The 19934-nt window shown below is 36.1% G+C and overlaps 1 protein-coding gene and 1 long non-coding RNA gene across 2 annotated transcripts; one reads left to right on the top strand and one right to left on the bottom strand.

Annotated features, from left to right (window-relative positions):
* Positions 1–744: 744 nt before the first annotated feature.
* LOC107928062 (probable leucine-rich repeat receptor-like serine/threonine-protein kinase At3g14840) lies at positions 745–3369 on the top strand. Its single transcript, XM_041086839.1, has 10 exons — positions 745–804; positions 897–959; positions 1069–1104; positions 1206–1249; positions 1360–1733; positions 1819–2017; positions 2259–2408; positions 2593–2711; positions 2797–3007; positions 3131–3369. The coding sequence occupies exons 1-10, from the start codon at positions 755–757 to the stop codon at positions 3367–3369; spliced, it is 1485 nt and encodes a 494-aa protein (XP_040942773.1). The 5' UTR covers positions 745–754.
* A 662-nt stretch (positions 3370–4031) lies between these two features.
* Positions 4032–4882, bottom strand: LOC121213776 (uncharacterized). The gene is made up of 2 exons (XR_005909195.1): positions 4631–4882; positions 4032–4333 (listed from the first exon to the last, which is right to left on the bottom strand). It is a non-coding gene; the product is annotated as an uncharacterized lncRNA (long non-coding RNA).
* Between the last annotated feature and the right edge of the window lie 15052 nt (positions 4883–19934).

Here is a 19934-nt window from a genome sequence, read left to right as displayed (position 1 = left end):
GTTCTTCAGGAAACTTAGAATTTCTGTAAGTAATGAATCTTACCTTTCGAAGATTTCAACTATGCATATATATATATATATATATATGGTATAAACACTTAGGATATTGTTCGTTGAATATTTTGTTTACAGAATGATTACGGACTTGAATGGAGTTGAATCAACTTTTCCACGACTTAGTAATTTGTCTAAATTGGAATATCTGTAAGTAAAGCTCTGCTATAAGGATGAGATTGATTAAATTTAAGAGCATTATATTTGCTGACTTAAATAATGGAGTGTTGTTTGATTGTATTATAGGATATTGAGGAGCTGCAATCTCATTGGAAAGCTACCTACTTCTCTTGAAAATATGCCGAAGTTGGAGACCTTGTGAGTAATAGACCAATAGGTTTCATTTCCTAAGAAGAAAATTATCTCTTTCAATTTGTTTCAACCTATATCAGCATATATGCTTTATCATGCATGCATATATGTTGGTGCATTGAAATGACTATACAAATATTGTTGTTGTTCTAAGTTCTAATTGTACTTAAATATTTTCTTGCAGAGATCTCAGCTTCAACAAACTCAGCGGAGAAATTAAAATCTCTCTTCCAGATGTGAAACAATTGTGAGATATATATATATATATTTACACAGATAATTATCTGAGTTGTAAAAAAGGTTTCATTTTAACTAATACTCTTCCTATAGGACATCATCTCATTATAGAAACTTCATGATGCTCTTTCTCAGGTTTTTAACTGGAAACATGTTTACTGGAGCAGTCCCTCAATGGATTCTTAATACAAATAGAAAAATGTGAAATTCTCTTCCAAATGTTCAGTGACAACAACTTATATGCTCAAGAAGCTTGATCATCACACTAATATTCTGAACTATTCTGTTTGCAGAGATCTTTCATATAACAACTTCACAAGTACAGGTGGTGTTGATGACTGTCAGAAAAGTGGCCTGTAAGAAAAACCTAAGCTATGTTTTTGAGATTTTTTTTTCTTTCTTATTCACAAGTGGATCTTCGATACACTAGCTATGGTTTATGTAATATGTCCTCATCATTTATAGGAACTTGTTTGCAAGCACTTCAAGGATCAATAATTCGTAAGTGCTAAAAAACTATCATTTTCTTTGATCCACCTACAATTTTGCTCTTATAAATACAATGCCTAACAATTTTTTGGGGCCTATAATTATTTTAATAGCGGAGTTGTTTCATGTTTGGGAAACCTTAACTGTCCAGTGGAACGTAAGTGGAAATTTCATATAATGCTTAACGATGTTAAGTTCTAATGGCTATTTCACTTTGGTTGAATTTTCCTGCAATACTTATTGAATTATGGTTTCATTATACCTCAGCTTTGCACTCTTTTTATATAAACTGTGGTGGAAAAGAAGAAACTATTAATAATATCACCTATGAAGCTGATCCTGATAAAGTTGGGACTTCAACATTTTATCGGAGTACTACTCATTGGGCATTTAGCAGCAGTGGTATCTTTTTGGATGATCACACAGAGGAGGATGTATTAGTTTTGGAAAATAAACAACTTTCTTCTAGTATTGGTCAAATTTACAGCAACGCACGTCTTTCACCAAGCTCTTTGACTTATTATGCGTTCTGTCTGCACAATGCAACATACAGCGTGAGCCTCCATTTTACGGAGATACAGTTCACTGATGGTAAAAATTATGGCAGCTTAGGAAGGCGGATATTTGACGTTTACATTCAGGTATTTCTGTTCATATCTTCTTAGCTTTCCTTGCGTGTGAATGCATATATGGGAAGTTTGGTCAAATGGAATGGATAATTTGCAGGGAAAGCTGGAGCTGAAGGATTTCAATATTAAGGATGAAGCAGGAGGGGCTGGCAAACCAATTCTAAAGAATTTCACTGCAAATGTTTCGGATGGTACTTTGGAGATCCGTTTGCAGTGGACTGGAAAAGGGACAACAGTTATTCCCATGAGAGGAGTTTATGGTCCACTTATCTCTGCAATATCTGTCTTTGATCCTGGTAGGTTGATAGCTAGAGTCTAAATCTCTCATATTATTGGAAACTACCTATTCTTGTTCAACACCCTACTACTTTAGTGGCTTTATCACATATACTGTTATGTGTGAGTGTATGAACTAATTCAATGTTTACTATACTTATGCCATCTCAAGCTCGTAACTAACCCTTTATATAGTTTTCTTCAATTAGAGTGTTATCTCATGTTCATTGATAACATTTATATAGTTTTCTTCGATTTTAGTTTATAAACCTCAATCAGAAAGTAGGGGAGGTATCAGCGCAGTTGCGAAGGTTGCTATTGTGGCTGCAGCAGCATTTGCTACTTTCTTGCTTGTGGTTGGAATCCTTTGGTGGAGTGGATGCTTAAGACGGAGGAGTACATTGGAACGATGTATGTATAGAGAAATTAATTATGTCCGAAATTCGTGAGACATGTAATGACAATAAAATATACCTATCCCCTGCCTATTTTACCATTTATGCACCAAATAAGATTAGGAAAACAGAGATGTTAATTAGAAGCTATATTATATAATTAAATGTTTCTTATGTATTTGGCTTTGGTTTTTCGACAGATCTAAAAGGTATAGAATTGCAGACTGGTTCCTTCACCTTAAGGCAAATTAAAGACGCAACAAACAACTTTGATGCTGCTAATAAGGTTGGAGAAGGCGGTTTCGGTCCTGTTTATAAGGTATCTATCCTGTTCTAGCTACACATTCATTTACTGGTCACTTTTTTTTATCACTGAACCTGGTGTAATGCTTTTCAAAATGTAGGGCATTCTAGCAGATGGCAAAGAAATCGCTGTCAAGCAGTTATCGGCTAGATCAAACCAAGGAAATCGAGAGTTCGTGACGGAGATTGGCATGATTTCAGCTGTACAACATCCTCATCTAGTAAAGCTATATGGATGTTGCATTGAAGGAAATCAACTGATGCTTATATATGAGTACTTGGAAAACAACAGCCTTGCTCGTGCATTATTTGGTACATCTCGGTCACCTGATTTACTTTAACTCCCTTTGGTATTATCGACACTCACAGATATATAAGGACAAGTATGTTAGCATATCTGAGCTTTAATCTCTTTTATATTATGGTTATTGAAAGGTCCAGAAGAATTTCAGTTGACATTAGACTGGCCAACCAGACGGAAGATCTGCATTGGTATAGCGAGAGGTTTAGCTTATCTCCATGAAGAATCAAGGTTGAAGATTGTCCATAGAGACATTAAGGCAACCAATGTGTTGCTTGATAAGAATCTAGACCCTAAAATATCTGACTTTGGTTTGGCCAAGCTCGATGAAGAAGACAATACCCACATTAGCACCCGAATTGCCGGAACTTAGTAAGTTCCACTTCAGAGTCACTGTTTGCATTTTAGAAGCTAGATTTGATTTATCTTCTTAACTTTGCAGTGGCTATATGGCTCCAGAATATGCAATGCATGGACGTTTAACTGATAAAGCAGATGTATATAGTTTCGGAATTGTGGCCCTTGAAATTGTTAGTGGCACATGCAACACTAAACACAACCGCGTAAAGACAGAATATTTCTATCTTCTTGATGTGGTAACAGAACTCTCTTTCCTAATTCCATTATATATATCCATGTTGATAATTATGTTGTCTTAGCAAAATATACTGAAAGAGGCATGTTAAATAACAAATCTGACAATGATGTTACAGTTGTTATTTTGCAATTTCGGTTGATTTTCATAACTTTTGTTTGTGGCACTTAAATTTTTTGTTTCTAGGCTCATAGGCTGAAGCAAGAGGGGAATTTGTTGGATTTAATTGATCCAAGGGTAGCCTCTCATTGTAACGCAGGAGAGGCAATGGTGATGGTCGATGTAGCTCTCTCATGCACAAATCCTACTGCAGCGGCAAGGCCTTCCATGTCTATGGTGGTGAGCGTGCTCGAAGGCAGGGCATCTGTTTCTGACATACTCACGGATTCAAGTATTTATGCAAGCAAGTTTGATGCAAAAAAGTTGTACGGAAGAGTAGAAGGAAATGATGCGGAAAACAATAGCCAGGTAAAGAGTATGTTAAGAGATGGGTGTACAGACCAATTTATGCCAGGGCCCAACAACCAGAGACCCAAAACCCAAATTAATCATACCCCAAAACTAACCCAAATGGCCCAATACAACTGGCCCAAACAACCCAATGACCCAATAACCTAAAGCTATCAGAAAACCCTAATCCCCCTAACCCCATGTGCGTCGTACTCTGCCACCACCTACCACCGCCATTCGCCTTGTCACCTCAACTCTCTGCCACCGACCCACCACCATGCCCATTAAATGCCTGCAAAATCCAGAGAAAAGAGAGGATAGCAAGAAAAGAGCAAAAATAGAAACAAAATATGGTGAAAATCAGCTATAAAGAGTCGAATACCAATATTGTAACGCTCTCTCTTTTTTAAAAAAAAAACACCAGTGAATAAAAAATAGATCAAAAATTAAAAAAAGGTTGATTCCGGTTCCTTTTTTGTTCTTGCGTTTTTGTATTTTCTTTATTTTCCTTTTATTTTATTTTATTTTTGTTTTTGTTTGTTCCTGTACAATCTTTCTTAACGAAAAACGAAACTAAAAAAGAAAATACCTGTTGGTTTCGAAGGCCGGAGTCGGAGCCCTCCTTCGCCGTCATCGGAATCGAGCGGGGAGGGGCGTCTCTTCCTTTTTCTCTTGGTCCCGCGGTCGAGAGGGCCTAACCTTCAGGGATGCCGCGAAGGGAAGGCCGAGAGGCCCTTCTCGCGGCAACTCCGGCCACTGGCCAAGGTGGCGGCGACGGTGGTCTGAACTTGGGGGCTGAGTGGGGAAAAAGGAGAGAAAAGGAAGCTTAGGGTTTTATTTCAGATTTAAAAAAAAAGGGGCTGAAAATGGATAAAAAAATGTTTTGGGTTTAAATAATAAAAGGAGAACGGCGCCGTTTTGAGGCCCTTTACCCGCGTGCGACCCGACCCGCTCCAGGGGGTCCGCACGTTTTCGCGGAATGGGTTATTTACAACCCTGGTCCTTCCGCGTTTATGGTTCTCTTAATTTACTCCCTTTTCGTTTGTTTCATTTTTTTAATTTGGCCCCATAATTTAATTTTTTTTCAATTTGGTCCACTACAACGCAGCATTTTAGAGCTTTGGTTTATTTACTCTGTTGGTCCCCCTCTTTCAGCGCGCGTTACAATTTGGTCCCTCTTGTCTTCTTTATTTCGATTTCGCCCCGTTTTTTCATTTTTATTTCAATTTAGTCCGTGTTTTAGCAATCTTATTATTTTGTTAATTATTTTAATGTATTATCATTTATTATTATTATTATTATTATTACTATTATTATCATTATTAATTATTATTAGTTTTATTTTCCTTTTATTTATTTGGTACTATTATATTAATATATTAATTAGTTTTATATTATTTTCTAACTTTATTTTTATTCCATATGAATACATATATGCATTATGCATGTACATATTTTTATAATTCATTTAATATATACATACATACTCATATTTTTCATATTTTATAATTTATCTACATATCTATATATATATATATCCATATACATTTTTTCTTTCACGAATACATATATATATATCTTTTTTATTTTCTTTATTTATTTATTTATTTACATGTCTATTTTGATGCTTTAGTTTTTATTTGTTTATTTATTTATTATTGTGTATACATGATTGACTTGTCTTTTATATTTATTTATTTCATTTTTGATGATCGTTCGTATTATTTGTACTTACATTACCGAATTCATTATATTAACATCGTGTTTTATTTTTACTATTTTGCGTTAAATTGTCTTCGTTCAATGTATAAATTATGACTTTTTGAATAAACAAAATTTCATGTTTAGATTTGAGAAAGTCGTACCCTAACTTACTGGGTTTCGATTTTCGCAATAAATCTAAATGCCCGAATCTTTTCAAACTCAAGTTTTTAAACGATCTCGGGAATTAAGAAAAGATCGTGTCCTAACTCACTGGGCATGATCTCTTTTCTAAACCCGAGAAAATTAAATGTCTTTTTAAATAAGTAAATTTTTCGGCATGTATTCTCGTATCGGAAATTCGATACGTTGTGTCCTAACGCATTGGATATGACATGTCGTTTTCTCGAGATGAGGATTTTTTCTAAAAAATAATAAAGGCAATGTTTTGCAATTGGAAATTCGAGAAAATGTGCCCTAATGTGCTGGGTTTTGATTTCTCGTTTGACCAAATAGCCAAATATCCTCTTAAATCTTAATCCATGTTATTCAAGTGTTTTTTAGGATCGTATTTTAAATTTCTTTAAAGTTCTCAATTTTCGACACCTAGACATTAAGTAATCAACTAGGTACCAATTTTGGGCGTATCGAGGGTCCTAATCCTTCCTCGTGTGTAACCGACTCCCGAACCCATTTTTCTGAATTTCGTAGACCAAAATCGTTGTTTTAATAAAAATTAAATCGTTTATTAAAAACAACCACTTTTCGAGGTGACCCGATCACACTTCATCAAAAAAAGATTGGTGGCGACTCCTACATTTGATTTCATTTTTCAAAACCCAAGTCGGCCCCGTTTTTATCAAAAAAATGGTGTCAACAGCTTGGTGACTCCACTGGGGAACAAACACGAGAGTCAAGCCACGAGTTGATTAATTTTTGTCTTTTGTTAAAAATTGAAAATTTAGTTTAAAAGTATGATCCTTTCGTTGCATTTTGTCTATCATTTTTTTGGTCTTCAATATGTTTACTTTTTTGTTTAAGCCTTTTGATAGTATTGCACATTGCATTGCATGACCACGGGTCACACCCTTTTAAGTGGGAGTGAGAAACTACGCCTTCATGAGGTTTTCACCTCCGCATGGGATAGTGAATTGCTTCGGGGATACATCCGTACCTATGTCTTCATGAGATTTTCATCTCCGCATGGCCATAGGGAAATGTATTCCCCTGAACTGAACTCGGTCCATATGAGCCTATAATGGGTGAGGATCGAGGAATCTGCTGGTTCAGGTACCCTTACTTTAGAACCGAACCGCATATAATGAGCCTTAAGAGCCTACCCTAGGTAGAACCACACCGAATGCCTAGAGGTCATTCGAAAGCTTGGTTCAAATCTACAGTCATTTTGTTGTATGTTTGTCCGTTTTTGTTACGATTATCATTACTTCGGTTTGTAATTGCTCTATTGGTTTGAATTTTGATATATTTCTGTATATTGCATTACATAATCGCTCGATTATCCCCTTTTAAGTGGGAGTGAGAAACTAGTCCTTCGTGAGGTTTTAATCTCCGTGCAGAATAGTGGATCGCTTCCGGAATACATCTGTACCTATGTCTTCGTGAGATTTTCATCTCCGTGCAGCCATAGGGAAATGTATTCCCCTGAACCAAACTCGATCTGTATAAGCTTATAATGGGTGAAGATCGAGGAATCTGCTGGTTCGGGTACCTTGACCTTAGAACCAGCCCTTATATAGTAGACTTAGGAACTTAACCTACGTAGAGCCACTCCAAACCCCTAGTATCTACCTGATTAGGTACTTTTTGTTTTCTGTTTTCCTTGTTTATTTTTGTACTAAACCCTCTTATTGTGCTTTGATTATGATTACATCGCATCTGCATCTTAGGAAAGAGATATTAATTCAAGTTCGATTACTAAATTAGAAAGCTTGTCATGGAATATGAATTCCTTGATAAAGTGGAAAACAATACGACTTCCCGAATATATTCTGAGAAAGACGAGAATGGCGATGGAAGAGTTCGTGACCCTGCTTCGTGGCCTGAGAATTCAAGGCAATTGTCTAAGAGCCTTCGACGTTCCAACTCCCTTAAAGAAGCTGACAAGCTTCAGGAAAATGGGCAGATGATGGATTGCGACCAAGACCAGGAAAGTGAGCTAGCAGTGGAATCTATTGGAAATTTGTGAGATTATCTCAAACATACGCATAAAGAAGAAGATAGATGTTGTTTCTTGGAATATGAGGGTGAGGCCGTACATGTATTCGTTTTATGTAAAGGAATTTACTTTCTAGAAAAGTTTCCTAAATGTAATTGAATCAAAATCAATGTCTCTTTAGGCATGCATTTCATACATCTACATCGTATGCATTTAAATCCATCGAAAGAGTCTAAACGAGTAAATTTCTTTCAGCTAACTTGGAAAACCAACCAACCAAACACCCTTACGATATCCAAGCAAAGGCTAGAGAAATGGAACGAAGGTTGGAAAAATTAGAGCGAATGCAGATCCAGATGCAGGAGCAATTGATTAAATTTCAACAGGAGATGAGAGATCAAATGCTAGAATTAAGGAGATCTATGATAAACCAGTTCAACCAATTGCTAATTGGAAAGTCAAAAGAAGTGCAAGACCCGGTGGTTTACTTTGGGGTTAAAAATGAGGATCTTGTCTATTCCTTAGATTGTACTCCGACAAGTGCCCAGGTCCAGCCAGATGGGCGCCCACAAGGGGTACTCTTTACTATCGGATCCCAATATTATCAGACTAGTACATCGACACCAGTGAATTGCCTGACAGACGTAGGATCCAATTTGAGGAACGATTTAGCTAATCTTGTTGCTAATCTAGCCTAAATAAAGCAGATAAGGGTAGAGTACCCAGATACTATAAAGGCCCCAAGGAAGAAGAGGAATAAAAAGGATAACGCAGGCGGATATAACAAGGGCCACTCAAAACCAATCACTTTGGGCAGGCCAAAGACGGAGACCACTAGCCATCAAAGTCCTTTAAAGTAAGAATCTAAAGTGAAACCAGTTATTGAGAAGTCTTAATTTGCACCAAACCCAATGTCATACCAGGAGTTGTATCAGAATTTATTTGACACACATGTTGTCTCCCCTTTCTACTTGAAGCCTTTACAACCTCAGTATCCCAAATGGTACGACACAAATGCGCAATGTGACTATCATGCGAGAATTATGGGGCATTCTATAGAAAACTGCACTGCCTTTAAAAAGCTAGTCGAAAGGTTTATCAATATGGGCATTGTTAAATTTGAGGATTCAATCAGTACAGAAAACCCGCTGCTCAATCATACGGATAATGAAGGGAATGCGATGAATGAAGAAATGTTGGGAAATGTTCACATCAGTGCCAAATATGAAGAAACAACTGGAGAAGAGATCTTATTAGATGTTCGCCCTTCTAAACTTGAGAGTGTTCTGAATAATTAGACTGCAGAAGAGACACCTGTAGTATTTAGAGCTTACTCAGAGTAATATTCAGAACACACTTATTGCTTTTAGCCTAGAGGCAATAAGAACTCTTTTGTGAAATAGGATTATGTCTGAACGTCATTATGGAATGCATCTTTGCGATCTTTTTGAACAAATATTCTTTCATTTCTTATCAATGATTATTTTTATTCTTTTATTCTTCTTCCAAATTACCATTGCATTCATAAACATATTGTACAACTTCATATATTCTTTGTATATTCTTTTGTACTTACAATGATTCCCCAGATATCAATGACATGAGTGACACTGCTACAGACTTAAAATCTCCTTTTGAGCGAGATATGTGTTTAGATGGATCTCATGATTTTGGAAATGACATAGATCGTAGCTTATCTCCGGACTTAGTGAGGAGGTTAGAACAAGAATATAGACAAATCCTACCTCATAAGGAATCGTTAAGAATTGTGGGCTTAGAGAATATTAGAATTAACCTGACCGCAAAGACGAAGCAACACCTTATTGAGTGACCTCTAGGGTTCAAAGATGTCTTCGTATGATCATACCAGGATATGCCCCGGGTTAAACACCGATAATAAAACCTGCACAACAGTACGATGTCAGAAACTTGCAGTATGAACGATGTAATTCTTTGCCGAGGCAATGCCTTTCTCGTGGAGTCAGCATAGCTTTGCCCATTTGAAGTCGAATTTCCACCTCTTCAAGTTGTTGTTGGGTCCATCTTGATTAAATAGGAAGATCCAAAGTTTTTTTGTCGAAGTTGCGGCCCAAAAGGCTCAGATCAAAAAGGGAAGAAAAAGAAAAATCAAAATCAAAGTCAAAATGAAAATGAAAAAAAATCAAAAAAAACAAAAAGAAGAAAAAAAATCAAAATCAAGATCAAAATCAAAATGAAAATGAGAAAAAAGAAAGAAGAATGAAAAAAGAGAAATCTAGATGAAAAATCATGATGAAAAAGAAAAAGAAAAAGAAAAGGAAAGGCCAAAGCGAAAACCTACAAAGGGCCTTTGTGACCAAATGAGGTTTTGAGTTGAAAACCTGAGAAGGGTGACTCAAATTTCGAGCACAATGGGCCATGAACATCACCATTATCGAAGACTTCTAATGGGCATTGCTTCACTATTGAGATCATTAATTACTTCATCAAATGGATAAAGGCTACTGCATGCGTCAATGTCATCATATGCTGATATAGAATTCCAGAGAGGATGGTATTGAAAATTGTATTAAACATGAATGTCAGGACGATAGCTGAGGGCTGTAATCAGTTCAAAATCAGACACCACGGTTTGTCACTGTACTGCAAGACAATGGATTTCAAAAAAAATGAAAAATGATGAAAAATGAAAAATGAAAATGGAAAATGAAAAATGGAGAGGCTAAGGGGAAAACCCACAAAGGGCGCCTTAAGCCAAAGGGGATTTGAGCTGAAAACCCGAAAAGGGCAGCTCAAGTACTGATCGGAATGGGGTATGAGGTGATTTAAGCTGCCCAAATTTTGATCATATTGGGGCATGTGGTGATCTTGCTATACTTGAATCAACAGGAAAGGATAGACGACATCTTGGGGCATGGACAGAGCACTGTAGATCTCCTAAACACATATCTAACTCAAAGCGGTCTTCAGAAAGTTTGTACAGAGAAGTTCAAGCTGCGATATCTGGGGCTCCTAATTCTCATATTATTTATTATTCTTGGAATACCTTTTTCTTTTCCAAGATATTACATTCCCAATCAATTTCTTTGCCATCATTCTTTACTATTTTCGATAATTTATTCTTTCGAGCTATGCTCAAAACCAACTTTATTCTTATCCATTGTTATGACCTTTTTGCAAACATGTTGCATTGGAATAATGATTAATGGACTAATAAAACTTTCACAAAGGAAGTTTTGCATATTACTCTGAAAAGTTTCTAAATAATATAGGAGCCTGAAACAGGACCATTGTTTAGAGCACACCAAATTTAAAGGTTGGAAATTTGAGAAGGAATAGTCTAAATTTAAACTTTTTCTTTGGATTTTTGTTGCCAAATGCGTTGATTGATAAGACGCCATGTTGGCAACAAAGCTTACATAAGCAAGCAAGCAATGATCACCAGGCAAGAGGAAGAGGTTACCTCGGAGAAGAGAGCCCTCATCTGTGCATAAGTTTTTGGTACGACACCTTGAGAATGGTGTAAGAAACCAGAATGATTCAAATCCTGCATCCTTGAATTGTGGTAAGAGAGGATTGAGGAAAAGCCATATTTTTACCCTTGGATTATAGTGGGAGAATGATGGTATAAGTTTTGTGCCCTAATGAATCAAACTTGGAGGTTTACAGTGGGGGCAACCTGGCTAAATGTTTCTTTAGAAAAGCCAGTCGAGCAAGAAGGTGTTGTAACAACGTAGTCACAAAACCTTAATAAACTTCGAGTAATGACAACCAAAGCGGGATCATTCTCAGAAAAATAAAATTTTGCATTCATGCAAACACCATTCACACATGTCTAGTTAGGAGCATTTGATTCATTTTGATCATGCCATCCTAATCATTAGGCATAATTAGGTTCATTGTACATGCCATGTTCCCCAGAGAATAGATCAATGAAGTAGCAGATCTTGCCTTTCTACATTAATAGCGAAGCAGATCAAAAACAAAGTCTTGCCTCCATCGGTTGCAGTGGAGCTGGTTAAAGAAGCAAATCTTGCCTTCCTGCGTTAACAGCGAAGCAGATCGAAAACAAAGCCTTACCTCTATCGGTTGCAGTGGAGCTGGTTAAAGAAGCAGATCTTGTCTTCCTGCGTTAACAACGAAGCAGATAAAAAACAAAGCCTTGCCTCCATCGGTTGCAGTGGAGCTAGTTAAAGATAACAGATCTTGCCTTCCTACGTTAACAGCGAAGCAGACGCAAAAACAAAGCCTTAGCTCCATCGGTTGCAGTGGAGCTGGTTAAAGATAGCAGATCTTGCCTTCCTATGTTAACAGCGAAGCCCAGCGAAGCAGATCGAAAACAAAGCCTTGCCTCCATCGATTGCAGTGGAGCTGGTTCAAGATAGCAGATCTTGCCTTCCTACGTTAACAGCGAAGTAGATCGAAAACAAAGCCTTGCCTCCACCAGTTGCAGTGGAGCTGGTTAAAGATAGCAGACCTTGCCTTCCTGCGTTAACAGCGAAGCAGACCGAAAACAAAGCCTTGCCTTCATCGGTTGCAGTAGAGCTGGTTAAAGATAGTAAATCTTGCCTTCTTAAGTACTAGCGGAGCAGATCGAAGACGGAGAATCTTATCTTCCTAAGCAGTAGTGAAGCAGATTTAAACCACTAGTCCTATCTCCCTAAGCAGTAGTAGAACAGGTCGAAGATGGTAGATCCTATCTCCCTAAGCAGTAGTGGAGCAGGTCAAAGATGTTAGATCCTATCTCCCTAAGCAGTAGTGGAGCAGATCGAAGACGGTAAATCTTATCTTCCTAAGCAGTAGTGAAGCAGATTTAAACCACTAGTCCTATCTCCCTAAGCAGTAGTGGAGTAGGTCGAAGATAGTAGATCCTATCTCCCTAAGCAGTAGTAGAGCAGGTCAAAGATGTTAGATCCTATCTCCCTAAGCAGTAGTGGAGCAGATCGAAGACGGCGAATCTTATCTTCCTAAGCAGTAGTGAAGCAGATTTAAACCACTAGTCCTATCTCCCTAAGCAGTAGTGGATCAGGTCGAAGATGGTAGATCTTATCTCCCTAAGCAGTAGTGGAGCAGGTCAAAGATGTTAGATCCTATCTCCCTAAGCAGTAGTGGAGCAGATTGAAGATGGCAAATCTTATCTTCCTAAGCAGTAGTGAAGCAGATTTAAGCCACCAGTCCTATCTTCCTAAGCAGTAGTGGAGCAGGTCGAAGATGGTAGATCCTATCTCCCTAAGCCGTAGTGGAGCAGGTCAAAGATGTTAGATCCTATCTCCCTAAGTAGTAGTGGAGCAGATCGAAGACGGCGAATCTTATCTTCCTAAGCAGTAGTGAAGCAGATTTAAGCCACCAGTCCTATCTCCCTAAGCAGTAGTGGAGCAGGTCGAAGATGGTAGATCCTATCTCCCTAAGCAGTAGTGGAGTAGGTCAAAGATGTTAGATCCTATCTCCCTAAGCAGTCCACCAAAGGAAGCGAAAAAAAATCCCAAGCCACTTGACACGACAAAATTCTATGTCACGACACAACAGCAACGGAACTGTTGGGTTTTTGACAGCAGCAAAAGAAGAGAATAGAGAGCACAAAACAATGAAGCAAGATGCAAGAAATATTTTTACTTGCTCACAAATGTGCAGCAAGGGAGCTTATGGCTGATAGCTCATTTTGCTCATTCATTCAACTAGAAAAACAATACATTTATAGTCAAATACATCACCAAATACTACCTACTACCACTAAGTAGCCTAGTAACTTGATAAACATTGCTTGTACACATAAACAAGCCACCTAAACTAGTCATTTTGTTTCTTTTAGTTCTTTTATAACTTGATCAAGTTGGCTTGTAACTTGATATCTAAAGTTAGTAGATTTTTGGATTTGAATTTGATGGATGTAATAGCTGACATTATCAGCTTTGTTTTTATGTATTTCATAAGTTAGCTATTAGACAAAGTAGTGGGAGCAGTTAAGTGTTTAGGTAACTATTCAATTAACTTTGTAACCTCTATATATTTTCAAATTTTGAATGAAAAAGTGTGGATTCAAAAAAAAATTTGGTGAAAATTGGTCAACCATGCTGCTATGATGTTTTTGGTTAAGTGCATGCAGCTTGTAAACATGCTGCAACACGTATGCTTGCTGTAACAGCAAGGTTTTTTGTTTAGTTTCATTGTAATCAAACTAGTTGAAAATGAACAAGCTGATGACAACTTGATGCATTAGGTGTTGAATGACTAGTTTAGGTGGCTTGTTTATGTGTACAAGCAATGTTTATCAAGTTAGTAGGCTCCTTAGTGGCAGTAGGTAGTATTTGGTGCTGTATTTGACTATAAATGTATTATTTTTCTAGTTGAATGAATGAGCAAAATGAGCTATCAGCCATAAGCTCCCTTGTTGCACATTTGACTATAAATGTATTGCTTCATTGTTCTGTACTCTCTATTCTCTTCTTTTGCTGCTGTCAAAAACCCAACAATTGGTATCATGAGCCTAAGTCTTAGAGGGCCATTGATTTTACTTCCGCTGCTTGTTAAAAAGAAAGAAGCTGTCAAAGCACAAGCATGTCATTAAGGACTACTTGTAGAGAAGACAACAACAGCTCAACCCTGTGAGACTCCCAAACAAGCTTGAATAGTTGAAGGAGGAGTTTCAACGAAAGTATGTGAGCTTTTCGATGTGCAAGATGAAAGCTTAGCAAAAATATGCAAGCCGCAAGCTTAAGCTGCGAGCTTAGCGAGAAGTGCGAGATATGAGCTCAGCAAGTGGTGCGAGCTTATCTAAAAGTGAAAGCACTATATAGTTGCGAGCCTATTGAAGACACTAGCTAAAGACAGCAAGCAAAGTGTGAGCCTGTCAAAGTGTGAGCCTATCAAACTGCAAGTCGAAGTGGCAGACGGTCTAAATGCAAGCTCGAGTGGGTGCAAGCCAAAATGGCAGAATAAAGGCAAGCAAACTATACTCACGAACTGTTTGTGCAAGAAGAAACAGGATTGTAGTGAACAAAGGAACAAAGCAAGATGTGTTGTCAACTAAGGCTGTGAATGAGGAGAATACATCATTTGATGAACAAATCTTTGGCACAAAAGACTGGGATAGTCAAGTGTGTAAGTCAGATTTGGTTGAGAATGAAGCCAAGGTTGAAAATGAATTGCTTGAGCAGAGCTAGCTTGAAACAAAGAATCTAAGGACTACCAAGCTTAAAACTTGTGAATGATTTGTATTTGCAGCATGGAGTCCAAGGAGGAGTGGTGAAAATTGGCCAACCATGCTGCTGTGATGTTTTTTGCTTATTGCTGCTACCATTGTTCTAACAGGAACAATATCTTAAAATAATAGTCTCTTCATCACCCCCCATTGACAGCAGCTTAGGTCACTCATTTAGCATTCGTTAGCAATGTCCCCTTCACCACCAATCATAGAAAATGCTACAAATATTGCAGTCCCTGCAACAGCTATACCACCTTCTAAATAGGACCTTTCGGACCCTATAAGTATCGAGTCAACTACTTATACGTCTCAGCTACTGCATTAGGAGAACGAGGCTACATAATACTATGCTTTAATGGGTAAACCTAATTATTTTTCCATTTTCACATGAATTTTTTTTAATTTATCTAAGGTTTTACTCTTGTGGTGTATTAGGTACACATACTCATTTGAAATAATCATCAATAAATGTTACATAATACTTATAACCACCTATTGCATTGATGTTTATGAGGCTACATACGTTAGTGTGCAAAAATTTTGGAGGTTTCAAGGCTCTCGTTCCTTTTTCATTACAAGATCACTTATTCATCTTACCTTCCAAACAAGATTTACATTGTGAAAGATCAACTTCCTTAAGCGAATTTAAGGTGTCATCTTTCACAAATCCAGTGATTCTTTTTTGGTTAATATAACAAAGTCTCAAATGCCAAAGGTACGTCTTATTAGAGTGAAAAATTCAGTAAAGGAAATTAAGCTTTTAGCGACGTTTTTAGTGGCATTTGGACCAAAAATGTTACAAATATTATACGTTAGTGGCGCTAACCGAAAACGCCAATGTTTGTCTTGTTTGGTTTTGGTTCATTTTTAGATATGTATATGTTATCGATTTTATGCATCTATGATAGTTGGATAATGCTTGTATTGATGTGCCATTTTGTATTTTTTAATTCATTGATTCCATTTTATTTCTGTTCAAGCTTCCTTTTGTTGTGTATAATTTTTACCTCCTTGCCTATGCCAAGTTTAAAATTGTTGTGATTAGAGTGATGTTAATTTTTGGCTTTCATTAACCTAAGAACAAATGATATATCCTTTGGTGCTGAAGTTCTGTTTTTATTTCTAAGGTTTTTTATACTATGTTGGTCGAATGTGTTATAATTTGACTTATCATTCATTAATGATATCTTTAAAATTGATAATTTTTTTTGCCAATAAGAATAAGGTTTTAGAATTGTCAATTTGTTTTTTTAAGGGTTAGTAATTAGTCTTGGCTGATCTAAGTTTAAGTTCTCAAGACATCCTTGCATCTCCATTAAATTGGTTTTGTCAAACCTTACCCACTGGCCGCTGTGTCTGTATTGTCTGTTTTTAGATTCCTTTGATTTGTATTGTTAATATAGATATTACCTCATTGTTATTTTTTGGTCCATTCATGTGGAAATTATTTAATGTTATTTGTTCATTCAAGTTTTTCAAAATATTTGGTGTGGTTTTTCTTATTTTGTACTGGTCCTTCTATAGTATTTTTTTTAGTTGGTTTAGAAATATATATTTGATTTGATTACAGATTTAAGTGATATTACCAATGAATATTTTTGGATTCAAAATAAATTATGTTTCACTTGCCTAGTAATGAATTATCTAACATGGATTGTTGATTCTTTGTGTTTATGGGCATTATCTTTGTTTTTGGTTATTATTAGTTTCTCTGGACCTTTTTGTTTTCTTGAATCTTGCGATTTGTTCATTATCATCTTTGTCATGGTTCATGGATTCTGGTAAGCTTTTCACTTTGATAAGGTTAGCTATTTTGATTGCACTTGCATGAGTTATTGTGCTTGTTAGGATCGTCCCGATTAAGCAACAAGTAACAAAAATAGCGGAATAAATTGAGAAATTGAACACACAAATTTAACGTGGAAAAACCCTTCCAAAGAGGATAAAAAACCACGGGAAAAGATAATTTTACTATAACGACAAAAGAATGAAGATTACAAAAGATGGAGATAAAACTAAACCCCGAAAACCCGAAAAACAAAGAACCCTCAAAACGTAAACATAAAATTCTCTGAATGTGTTATGTGTAATGATCCAAATTTGAGGTTATCGGAACAGTGGTTTCGGGACCACAAATCCGATGAGAAAAATTTTATTTTTCTTATATTTTTATGGTCTACAATTTCACAAAATGATTTCGTGAAAATTTCGTTCGAAAATTTCGACGTTTGGGCACTCAATTTAGTCAAAAGGACTAAATTGTAAAAAGTGCAAAAGTTGAGTTCTACATGTTAGAGGTGTCCAATTGTTATGAAACTTTAAATTGGAGGTCCTTATATGATAATTATACCATTGGTAACTTGGTAGACAAAAATGGACATGAGATAAGTGAAATAGAAATTTTTAAGTTAGGGGCAATTTGGTAATCTAGTAATTAAAATGAATTAAAAGGGAAAAAGATGGCAAATTATGCTCATCTTCTTCATATGAACGAAATCAGCAAGGGGGGAAGCCATAGTTAGGGTTTTCAAGCTTCCAAGCTCCATAGTAAGTGATCCCAAGCCCCGTTTTTAATGTTCTTTACGTTTTTGAGATCCCGGTAGCTTAATTTAGCTTATTCTAGCAATAATTTAACCTAGGGTTTATATTTGGAAAAATACCCATAGGTGAAAAGTGTTTATTTTGATTTTTTATGATAGAATATGAAGCTAGAAATTATGTTAAACAACTTTTGCTAAGCGATTTTAAGTGAAAACGAGTAAAACGACATAATCGGTAAAAATACCTAATGTTCATAAGTACATGTTAGAGTGGGAATTTGATGTTGCCATAGAAGGGAAAAATGTTCAGAATGTTATAAAACATAAGAATAAGAGATGAAGTTTAATTTCCGAGCCTTGGGGCAAAAATGTAATTATGTAAAAGTTTAGGGGCAAAATTGTAATTTTGAAAAAGTTAGAGTCGAGGGCTGTTTTGATGAATGTGATTATTAAATAAGTTAAATTTACTATTTTAGATCAAGAAGTACGAAACTCGAGGTTAGACAAAGGGAAGAATAAAGTTGAAGACTAAGTTGGTGAATTTGGCTATAATTGGTACCGAGGTAAGTTTACGGTAAATAAATACAATATTTCAATAATTATTATTAATATTGTTATTTTCCAGAAATTATGCATTTATTTTATGAATTTATTTAATGTTGATCCAAGTATGAAATGATAGAGAATTAAAATTAAAAAGTCCTGTTGATACATAAGGATGGTACTGGATGTGAATGTCATGACATTTGGGCACCAAGACGAGAGGTCCCATGTAAGACCATGTCTGGGACATGGCGTTGGCATCGAGATGAGAGGTCCCCTATAAGACCATGTCTGGGACATGGCATGGGCACCAACATGAGAACATCCCATGTAAGACCATGTCTGGGACATGGCTTTGGCATGTTATTATCAGAAGAGACTCGAGTATCCTTATTGTTCCAATGTAGCTCAACGGGCTAATAAGCGAATCATATTCATGAAAGTTCAGTTTAAAGCATAAATGGCAAGCTCAGGTAAGTTATAAGAGTTAAGAACTTATTATACTATCAATTGATGTTCAACGATGCAGCAAGAGATGAGTAAGTTATGCACACAAGTATTCTAAGTAAACAAGTAAGAGAACTAGTATGAGATTAACTAAAGAGTAAACTAGAGATATAGACATTGAGTTTAATTATTTAAGTTAAATATTGTTATTTATTTGCTAGTAAACTTACTAAGCTTTATGCTTACGTCTTTTATTTCTCTTTCTCTTATAGTATTACAAGGCTACTTCAAGGATCCTAAAGAAGTCGGAGATCGTCCACACTATCAACCACAACTGCTCGGTATTTTATGTCGAAACACGTTTGAGTTATGGCATGTATAGGGATTTAGTTACTCTAAATGTTTGTATTTATGATCTTGCTAAAGAATGATGTGTAAGTATTTGATGATGAATGGTTGCTAAAATGGTTAAGTATGGAAGTGTTTGTTGTTATAAAAGTTTAGGTGATAAACTATGAATGGAAATCATAAAAGGGTAAAATTTTGCAAAGAAACAGAATTCAGACAGCACTGTGACGTGACTTTGAAAAATCACCTAGGATGGTATAAAATGAATTAGAGGATGAATGATATTTGGAATTAAAGCTTGTTGAGTTTATTTTCATGGAAAAATAACAGTGTAGCAAAAGGAAATTTATATTTTAAGATATGTGAATTTTAGTGAGACAAGGTCAGAACTGTTTTTGGAGTCCCCTGTTCTGAGTTTATAAAATAATTAAAAATTATACAAAAATGGTTATGAGTTGAAATTTATATGCTTAGATTCCTTAATGAGTCTATTTTCTGTAGGAACAAGTGGGAATAGCATATGAAAATTCTACAGTGAGAAAACTTATTTTTAGTAACAAGAGGTCAGAATAGTCGAATGGTGAAATAGGGGAGACTTTAACAAATAAACTGTACTAATTGGCTGAACCAAAAATTCTAAAAATTTTATGGTAGGAAGATATATGAGTCTAGTTTCAAGGAAAATTTGCGGAGTTAAATTTTGAGTTCCATAGCTCAAGTTATAATTAATTTAGTGACTGTTGCGCAGTTGGACAGCTTTGCTGTAAATAGTGAAAATAATTTGCAAAAGTAAATTTTTATGCTCCGAATTAGTAAGATAAGTTAAGTAATGCCTCGTGCTCGACTCCGGCAACGGTCTCGGGTAAGGGGTGTTACATTATGAGTTCTAATCTAATGGATGTATTTACTAAGGTTGTAAAAGAGCCTATTTATAGGCTAAATTCATATGTCAAATAAT

This window comes from Gossypium hirsutum, chromosome D01 (assembly GCF_007990345.1).
Source record: "Gossypium hirsutum isolate 1008001.06 chromosome D01, Gossypium_hirsutum_v2.1, whole genome shotgun sequence".
NCBI classification, from domain to species: domain Eukaryota; kingdom Viridiplantae; phylum Streptophyta; class Magnoliopsida; order Malvales; family Malvaceae; genus Gossypium; species Gossypium hirsutum.
The sequence above is the reverse complement of the archived record's forward strand: the minus strand, read 5'-3'. Positions and strand labels throughout refer to the sequence as shown.